This window comes from Fulmarus glacialis, unplaced genomic scaffold (genome assembly GCF_000690835.1).
Source record: "Fulmarus glacialis isolate BGI_N327 unplaced genomic scaffold, ASM69083v1 scaffold37007, whole genome shotgun sequence".
Taxonomy (NCBI): domain Eukaryota; kingdom Metazoa; phylum Chordata; class Aves; order Procellariiformes; family Procellariidae; genus Fulmarus; species Fulmarus glacialis.
Genome location: NW_009221945.1, coordinates 504 through 10540, shown reverse-complemented (window position 1 = coordinate 10540; position 10037 = coordinate 504). Strand labels below are relative to the sequence as shown.

At 45.1% G+C, this 10037-nt stretch overlaps 2 protein-coding genes across 2 annotated transcripts in view; one reads left to right on the top strand and one right to left on the bottom strand.

Annotated features, from left to right (window-relative positions):
- Window positions 1-74, top strand: part of TOMM22 (translocase of outer mitochondrial membrane 22 homolog (yeast)) — a gene marked incomplete at its 5' end in the record, with an annotated part of 629 nt that extends 555 nt beyond the window's left edge. Inside the window, one exon of the mRNA XM_009581298.1 lies at window positions 1-74. Coding sequence (XP_009579593.1) covers window positions 1-74 — 74 coding nt within the window.
- A 2749-nt stretch (window positions 75-2823) lies between these two features.
- Window positions 2824-9761, bottom strand: JOSD1 (Josephin domain containing 1). Its single transcript, XM_009581297.1, has 4 exons — window positions 9577-9761; window positions 5174-5302; window positions 4863-5057; window positions 2824-3461 (listed from the first exon to the last, which is right to left on the bottom strand). The coding sequence occupies exons 1-4, from the start codon at window positions 9759-9761 to the stop codon at window positions 3362-3364; spliced, it is 609 nt and encodes a 202-aa protein (XP_009579592.1). The 3' UTR covers window positions 2824-3361.
- Window positions 9762-10037: the final 276 nt, after the last annotated feature.

Below are 10037 nucleotides of genomic sequence, written 5' to 3'. Positions count from 1 at the left end.
TCCTCCTTGGACCCAACACAGGGCTCTCGGGGGGAATGCCAGGGGCCCTGCCTCCACTGTCTGGAAAAATCTAATTTGTGGAAGCTGCGTTGGATTTGTATCATGTGGGAAGACCTTGAGATTATGATATATTGAACTGTTGATTTGTTGGGTCAGGGCATTTTTTTGTTTGTTTGTTTGTTTTTATTTTTGGTTCTCTGTTGGGACATTGACCTGTTCATGACGAGGGGGGGAAGCCCCCTCCCTGGACCTGACGACAGCTCCTGTCTGCATCCTCCCCCCTGCCCCCCGAAGTCGTGAGTCTTTCCTTTTACGCAATCAGCACGCCATAACCAGTTACAGAGACTTGAAGCGGGAGAGTTCCTCTCCCAGACTCCTTGCCCCCCACAAAACCGCCCCAGGGACACAAGTCAGGCTCTGAAAGGCAGCAGCCAAACAAAGCAAATCTTTCTGGGCTGACTCGAAGCCTAAGGACACTGGTGATGGGAGGAGTGACTGTCCCAGCAGGCGAAGCAAAGGAAGGAGGGGTGCGGGTAGTTCTGCCCTGTGGAAAACGCTCTCGGGAAGACGCACGTGCAAAAACACTTTCACTGCAACTTTGTGTGTGTGTGCGTGCGTACCGAGGGAGCAGCAGGCCAGGTTCAAGACGATCACATCCGCACTGATCCTCTGCCTCATAAAGTAGAACTTCAGATATCAGCTGCGTATTTTTTTGTATTGAATATTAAATAAATCCAACCTGAGCAGTGTGGTTTTAATAGACGTCCTTTAGGGAGGCTCAGTTCTTTCAGAGCTGGCGGTGGCTCTGTGGGTCGAGACCCTTCTGCTTCCTGTGGGGCATGGCTGTGGGGGAAAGGATTGACATGGCTTTGTCACCTTCAGGTGCCTGAGAAAGCTTTGCATGGCTTCAGGGAGCTCTCAGAGAGGTGACTCCATCTCAGCACCAGTGACTGACTTTTTGAGGTTCTTGACTCTCAGAAAGCTTGCAGTTTTATAACCAAAGAAAAAAAAAAATTTATTTTTCCTTTACATACTTTGTTACAGAACAATTCAGCTGAACATACAGAAGTGATAGGACATTTATATGGAAATGTTTTTTTCCATTTTTAATATTTGGTTAAACAAAATACATCTCTGTAAACAAACCCAAGACAAGGCTCTAACAAAACCAAACAAGCAAGAAAACAAACGGGCTTCCCCACTCCCAGGCAGTGGGATTGGACCGGCGTGCCCACCTCTCAGGCACAGCAGCCTCGCCCCCCACAGGGGTGTGATCCTACACTTTCCCTTTACCTGAGCAGCTGGATCACACTGTTCCCCCGCCACGGGAAAAGTGCTGACACACGAGGAGAGGAAAGTAGCCCCAAAATATTTTAAAACATCTTTGCATATTGTGCACTGATCTGTTGGCTTGCAGTTTCCATGCAAATGGGGTTTCTCCAAAGTGCGACTTTAACCAGCATAGAAAATGTTGCTGTTGAGATTTATTTTTTTCCCCCTCTTGAAGAAATGGCTTCAAGTCACAAGCAGAATGCCTGCAGGCTGCGCATCCTGCCTGTAAAGTGTTTAAAAATTCTGCCAGCTGGTATCGGTCAGTGGAATGTGTTACGAAATAGGACTTCTTATAGAAACGTTGGGCCTTTAAAACGTAAGAGCCGTTTGCCCTTGACTGTGGGAGGCTGTGCTCAAAAGACTGCAAAATGGTGCTTGCCAGACATCCTGGGATCAGCAAACATCATCGTCCCATCGTCACGTGGCCTCTGTTCGGAAGGTGCATGTATGGTGGTCTCTCAGCTTCAAAGACCCGCTCATGCTTTGTGGCGCTCTCAAGAGAAAAATAACTGAGAAAAGGTAGTTACAACCCCTCTCCTTTCGCAAGCTCAAACACCAGTAATGAGACTTTCCTGCATGACGGAGCAGGAGGATCCTTCAAGCTCCGTCACGTCCTGGAGATTGCTGTTGAATGGAGACATCCCATGCATAAAGGAGGGAAGCAAACGGCAGCTCGCCCAGGAAGAACTAAACGCAAAGAAGTTTGTTCCAAATTTAGCGTTTCCTCCTCCTGCTGTGGAAGGCATGACTGAGCTACAGCTCACCCAGGTGACCGGGAAACAGCCGGCGGAGATTCCTCTTAGCGTCTCCATGTCTAGTTACTCTTCCCCACGGAAGGGAGGGGAGGAAAAAGTGATTCGTCCATTAACGGAATGTTTGTTGGCCAACACTAAAAGAGAGGTTGGTTCAACTACCAGGCCAGGGTCTCTCTAATGCCCAAAGGCTCTGGTTGACCCTCTGCATCTCCCGCATTATCAGCTAGTAACTATAAAAAGGGCAAAACCCAACTATTATAAAGGCTTCCCTCCTCAGCCGATTTTTGCTTTGTAACTTTACCTCTTTCTGAGACATTTCACATGATGTTCGTGATTGTGGGCTAGGCTTCTGGAAAGAGGAAAATAAAAGGGAATGAATTCCTCTCAAAACCCCTTCAGTTCTATTCCTCTCTCTGAGCAGTCCCTAAACTACGGGGTGACCATGCAGAAAACCAAAATAGATACTAAAAAAAGAAAAAAAAAACCCAACATAGCACAAAGAAACCCAAGCAGACTACGGCCTCTCTCCAGTTCAGAAACTCGATACTCCTCAATTAGCCTGTGCTTGCTGTTTCCACGTCGCCTTAGCCAGCCACATGCTGCCGAACAACCGCTCACCACATACATAAATCCCTGGAGACACTGGGGAAGAATCCTTTAGCTACCCAAAGAATTTCTTGAAAGATGACGCTGTTTTTATTATTGTTTTCTCATTCCTGGCACAAACCATCCCTAAGAAGCAGAGGGTCGTGCTGAGCACCGTACCATTCCTAGTGTTTGAGAGTGTCCTGAGAGACCCTTAGGAATTGCAAACGTTTTCACGACGACTTGTTTTGGAGGGAGAGACTTGCGAAGAGGCGGCAGTGCGCTTCGCCCTGCTCCTCCCCAGTAAGCCCTGGAGGGAGCAGTGTTCCACCACATGCGGCCTCGACCAACGTGGGGAAAGGGAGGCCAGAGGCTTCCAGACATCCTTGCCCCAAAGCCCAGTTTTAAAGAGCGCAACGCCTTCTAGCTAGCTGAAGGGCATGCAGCTCGTCCGCCTTTGCAGTTAAAGTGATTGGCTTCCAGTTTCCTCCACTCTGCCCTCAATTCTTCCCCATCCACCCCCCCTCAATGTCCTGCGCCATTGCCCTATTGCACCAAGGAAGGAAGAGAAGAGCCTAACAAAGGAAGTTCCAGATGAGAAGAGTCAGGGCACCCGTTATCCAGGTTTCAGGACATCGGGAGTTCAGTAAAGGGGAAGAGCTGTAGTGGGAGGACAGAGTCGGTCCGGGTCACACGTCAGCTCTCCAGCTCTGATGTGCTTCCACCTCCTCTGGCACCACCAGCAGGAGTTCACAGTTCTTTCCTCTCAGCTGGTGTTTCAAAAATTTCCTATCATAAAGAAAAGCAGAAATAAGCACTACTGAATGTAGAACTTCGTCGTCTTCTACAACAACTAAACCCAACTAACTCTGCAAACATGACAAAAAATGGCTGGGAAACCCACACACACTGTCTCTAGTTATTTTCTGACAGAAAAAAAAAAAAGCCCAAATATTAAACTTGCCCCATGAGATTCAACACCTCTAACCCACGAGTTGTTGCAGAACCAGATAAGCACAATCTTAACCTCAGCAGAGAGGTCTATATACATATTACTTTCCAATTTTCCAAGGTGGCAAAAATAAAATTAAAGCCAAGTTCAGTTTCTTCAGATCTCCGCGATCAAGAATCCCACTGTATTTTAAAATATTTCCAACAAATCTGGAATACTTGCGGGAAAAACACCCCATCGTTTAGACGTCCTTATCACAGGTTGTAGGAGCAGTGTACCGCCTGGTCATTTGACATGGTTCTGCAGCCCCTTTCTGCCCATAAGCTTTTTTTAATACCAAACTTGGATTATCGCCAATAACTAAGAAAGTCAAATCCATGTTTTCTCTGATATCTTTCGGCCCAGATTTCCAAAATTCCCTATACAGGAAGCCCTTATTTATTGCTGAAGAAACAGCACACCCAGGATAAAATCCACCAGAAGCGCTGCACAGCAGTTCCAGAACTGCGTTACTTTATCCCAGAAGCTCACAAAAGGCTGACATTCACTTTACCAAGACTTTAATGGCATGGTAGGCTCTGCAAATTTGCTCATGTGCAATCCCTACCTCAGAACAAGTCTAGCTGAGGCAGCAAAGCTGCTAGTAGGCTTTAGAACAGGATGGAATGGAAGCTGAACAGCAACTAAGAGCACATGAGACTTTGCAGTCAAAGTAATTACACCAACCATCTCGTGTTAAGACTGAAGAGGGGAGTCAAGCCAGAAGCACAGCGTACACTTACATAGGCAGGTGACTCCTAGCAAGCAACTTTCACTGGAATCTTCTAATCTGGAAAGCCTTTTGCTGGGAACATGCACACAGATCGCTACTGAAGTGGCAATAAGAGGCTGATACTCTTGCATTTGAGGAGAGGGCAAGGCACAGCACATCTTGTTGCACGTGTCACCTACTAATACCAGACTTGGCCTCTACCTTCATCACTAGTGACAGAGTCAGCCATGTAAGAGACAAAGTCGGGCTCTCCTAAGCTCACAGAGATCACCCCCGGCAAAAGCATTTTCCTAGCTTTGCACAAACGGGGAATAAATCTAAGTGGAGGCACAAGAACTTTATTACTCTCAAATCTTTGCTGTTGAAATTCAACGATAAATGTTTCAGCCGCTAACTGTTTAAGGACAGATTCCCCACGTCCAACAGGGAAGGATTTGAGGAGGAACAGGATACAAAAAAATCCTACCTGAGCTCACTTTCACCTCCAATCCACTCAGGCACCTTGAGTTTGGAGTCGAGGTTGTAGTAGGTGCCTCCCACCTCCCGGACACAGATCCAGTGCTGTCGCTTGAGGGGGAGCTTCAAGGGGCCCCAGCAAAGGCTGGAGGGCAGATTCATGATGAAGCCCATCACATTAGACAGGGCAATGACGTTAACATCCCTGAAAGAGTGCAGGAAACAAGACAGGGATCAGATTATATTCTGGTACTTTAACTTAATCTCTTTTTTGTTTTTACAAACAGCAGCCATCTCTAGAATTACACGACTTCTCAGTACCTGCGTTTGTCCCACCAAACTGCCTCATAGCCTTTGGTCTGAAGCGCTGCCATGATCACGTTCACATCATAGTTTCCGTTTCCCAGCATGCTCTTCTTGTGGGGCGTCACCATGGTGTTGGGAGACAGCCTGCAAACAGAACAGGAGACTGCTCTAGCGGGCATTCGCGGAACCTACATTCCACAGTTGGAAGGGGCTACTTGCCATATAACCTGAAGCCTGTGTTTAAACACAAAACCCCTGAAAACAAAAGGTCCCTTCCAACCCAAACTATTCTATGATTCTATTCCGTTCCCCCTTATCACTCAACAAAGGGGCTGAGAGGGCTAAATAACACATTAAGGATAACTTTGATGTACAAAGCCTCCAAAGATCCTAGCTTTGATGTGAAAGAGACCACAAAGCAGGAAGCTCTTTTTCCCCTCCTTGAACTGGTACTTCTGAAGGATGCTTCAGTTATTTTTTCCTCAATTCAGTTGAAGTAAATGCCAGTTTGCCATTTAGAACAATGGCTATCACAGTTTCAAGAGTTCCAACAGTCAACACCAGTCTTGAAGACTGGATAAGATAACAAGATGCAGGGCTGGTTGGCTGCAGAAAAGGTTGTTCTCCCCCACTCCCTGCTGGTAAATGAAAGAAGTATTCAGACGCAAAGCTGTGAAGATACTTGGGTTTGGGAGCTTTCTAAAGCATTGCTGTTGCTATATGATAAAAAAAAAATCTGTTGCTGTAGGTAGCTAAACAGCTAACCTTGTTGCAAACACATCTCTTCAGCCTTAATCCATAAGCTTGCCTAGACATCCCTTGCATTACTATAGCATCTAAAAATCCAGAATCACAGTCCATCATGTTACACACAAAAATAAGACAGCCTTTGCACAAATGCAGATAATGGATGCAAGGCATAAAACATGGAGACACATGGCAAAAAAACCCAGACACTTTTATTGTTTTATGGTTTTTTCCCCCAAGAAATTTTGTAAGGAAGGGAAACAAGGGGTTGAATTATTATGAAGGTGACAGACGGGCTTCAACAGCTAGAAGAGCAAGCACAGGGGGAAACTGGGAGCAGAGAACAGCGAGGTTCTCATCCCAAACCAAAGGAAGTCAAGCCTGAGATCAATTCTGTTGTGAAGAGTTGCTCTTTTGATTGGTAAGGACTCCATTAGCTCTGCTGGCACAAGCTTCAGATGTTTCATATCATCCAAATACCCACGTTTCACCTGCCTCTCCCTCACGTCAACTTCGTCCCCCAAAACTCCTGATGTTCCTGCATGTTTTTCGCTCGGCCTTTAGCACAGTGGAAGTTCTGCAGGCATATTTTGTCCAGGGAAAATCCCTCAGCCTTTCTGCATTCCTCCCCTGACAACATAAGGCATTTGACAAGAAGAAGAAGAAAGCAGTGGGTTGAGTAGGGAGTTTCAGACCAACCAAGGCTAGAGAGGCTACAGACAGGTAGCTTTTTGCATCAGCTGTGAGTTTTCTTGCAGTGGAGCAGACTGCAGCAGAACAGCCTGGGAAGTGACTTAACTACAGAAGGGCAAAGAGTCCAAAACAACGTGGTAATAGGAAAAACTATTAATACCCACCACTGGGCATTTCTGAGCAAGGCAGTGACGTTTTCAGAGAATCATGGTTTCCAGTCTCCAAAGCTCTGCTGTATTTTACTAATCACAGAGATGCTACTGTAGCTTGTCACAGCTCTTCCAGCATCTCCCCATAAAGCAAGATCACTCGGCTACAACTAATTCCTCAAGATCATTGCTTCAACCTATTAACTCTCATGAAAGCCAGCGAGCTAGAAAAGCCTTCCAATTAACAGAGCCCTTTGTGTTTGCACAAGCACCCTCTGGTGGCACCGTTTTCCAGAGACAAGCTTATTTGAGAACTGAAAGAACACATTTATCTTTGTTCCTTCCCATAACTTTCAAAGCCCCAGAAATGAGATGAAGAGACCAAAAGAGGCGACACACTCAAAGAACTGGTACCCGTGAGCAAACTTTCACCAAGAATCACCTCAACGTCTCTACTCACACACACCTAAATAGGGTCCACAATCATCAGCTGAAGGATTCTCATTAGACAAGGAATTAAGTCGCCTCCCCAAAGTTAATTTTTTTTATCTAGACACTAAGCTGAGGAAGACTGACAAAGTTGCACAGAAATCCAGGTAATAATCCTCCTGAGCTTTCTAAGTCAGAAAGCTTCATCAACATGTTGTCTTAACACAATGGGCTCCAAGATTCCTGTACGCAGTTGTCTTTCCTAATCAGGTCTCAATACACAGACTCCAGTGAAGCAAAGAGATTTTGTTTGTATCTCCATGCAACACTTGGAACATGCAATCTTACTTCCTGCAACAAAAGCCAGAGGAACATCAAAAAGGTATTTCTTGTGCTAGAGGAAAGAGAAGGACTACAAAATCAGAGGGGAGCTCGGACCAAGTTTTGGCATACAGTTGAGATGATAACCATCAGACTACACTGGCCTTATGCAATGGGATGCAGCAAAAGGGAAACTAATGATTAAGCAATGTGGTTCAATCATTCTTCAAGGAACATGATAAAAGCTACAGAAAGCTTAAGCTTATTTGTGATTTCGTTACCTTGTCAACACCGGGTTTAAAAATCACACCTCGCAACATTTTTGTAGCTTATTAAAAATATTAATCAGTCCTTTATCAGTCATCAACACACAGAATATGACTACAGACAGGAAAGACATACGGAAAAATTATGTATAAAGGGCAACTAAATCCACACTTCTTAAAGGCAAGTCAAAGAGCTAGACATGAGTACTAACGCAACAGAGATGCAAAGGTAAGGGGCAACTCCTACGCATAGCTTATAACTCATCCATTTCTGAGAGGAATTTCCACATATATTTCCATACTTCCACGGGGCTGAATCAATCTGTGTATCTTGATCTGAATATTAGGATGGAACAATACCAGGTTGGAATCAAAGACAAATTTTCCCTTCTAGGGCAAGAGGTCTGACAAGACTAACCTCTTTCTGAGAGGTTTCATGCTGCACACTAATTCTCTCTCACCAAACCCAATGAAAGCCAACTAATTAGATCATCACACTCCTACCACATGAACTGCCTTTGTTTGCTTCAGGCCAATAGCAATCCATCTGTGATTAAGATTCTGACAATTGCTGCTCTGGAACAAAACCTTAGCGTCTTTACACTGGACAAAGAGTGCCTTGAGCCTGCCGCGCACCAGCTCCACTTCACCAACAGGAATTTTGTTTACAACACTATCATAAATAGCATTTCAATCCGGTATTTGCTGTTTTTTTCTTTTGCCAAAGACAGACATGCGTTTGATGATTCAAGCACCAGTTTCATAAACCTGCTGATTTTCAGGACAGCAGCAACAGGCGCACAGCTCCCTGCTCATCAGCACAGGGTACCGCCACTGCCTTGTCCAACAGTACCTGCGTAACTGCTGCCATGAAGCGCAATTTCCTACCTGTCACAAACAGAAGATGCTGTCAACTGTGGGTAACAGGTATTCAAGCGTAACTTATGCGACGTTTACATCTGCAGATTGAGATTCAGAGAAGACCCCTTTTCCTATTTGATTACTTAGCTTCATCAATGAAAGGTCACCAGAATTTTCAAAGGCACATGCAGGAGAATTTCCAAAAAACGTCGAAACAGCATAAAATAAACATTGAGCAAAATATGAGCTATTTTACAGGCCACATTAATAATTTAAATTTATCCCAGTAAAACTCAAAACCACTTTTATTAATTATCTGAGGCTGCTGCGAAACATTTAGCAACACCACAGAAAATGGGGATCTAGCCACTGAAATTAAATCCAGTTTGAGAGAGTACACAGGGTCTTGCTGCACGGAAAAAAAAATATCATATTTGAAGAACTTCACTTGACCACTTGAATAAGGAGTCACTCATTTGGCAAAGCTCCTAATTTCCAAAAAACTTAGATGTGTTGCGGTACTAAATCAAGAAGTTTTTTTTTTTTCCTTCACTCTCCCAAGCCAATCCCAAAATCCATTATTAATATCAAGATAACACACCTACACGAGGGCAGGAACAAAAATATGGAAGACAGGTAGAAGATGCATTAAGGTAGGTAGGGGAGAAGACAGCAGTCCAACCACATGACAGCATCTGCAATAAAGCCCTTGGACACAAAATTGGCAGCCATAATAGTTTAAGAAACAAGTAAAAGGAGAGAGAATTTCTGCATGGAGAGAGGAAAAAAAGAAGGCGGGGGGAAATTTAAAAAAGAAGCTACATTCAGTTCAAAGCAGTGGCATACTCTGAACCCCTCCTTTGCTCTATTCTTCCGCCCAAGTAAGATCTGAAAATTCCTCCGAGCAGCAGAGGACAAGGGGAAGCTAACGCCAGTGCAGAGAGCATCCTACCTCTGAAAAATCTCCTGCAGGGTTTCCCTAGTGAAGGCGTTGCTGTCCTGGAAGACATTGTTGAGGGCATGGAGGGCACACAGCTCCCTACGCTGCTTCTCATGGTAAATATGCAGTGGTGGTAGCTGGGGTGGCTCTGGTGATTCCGATTTGGTCTTGTCACCTTTCCATGGCACACAACTCATTTTCGCGTAGGGTGGATGGAGAGTAGGTGGTGAGAAACGAAGGAGGCTGAGGTTTCTTCCTCCACAGTCACAACAGCAGTCCAGTGCCCCTTTCTTTTGCAGGCTAGTGCTGCTTCCAGCTCACAAACCCTCCTCTTGTGCTTCAGTTTATTCAGTAATTGCCTCTGATGGCTGGTTTTAAAAACCACATAAAGATCTGCAACATATTTTTCCTCCCTCCTCCCATACCCCATAAAATGTAGCACTTCCCTCCCCCCAAAGAAAAAAAAAAAATCA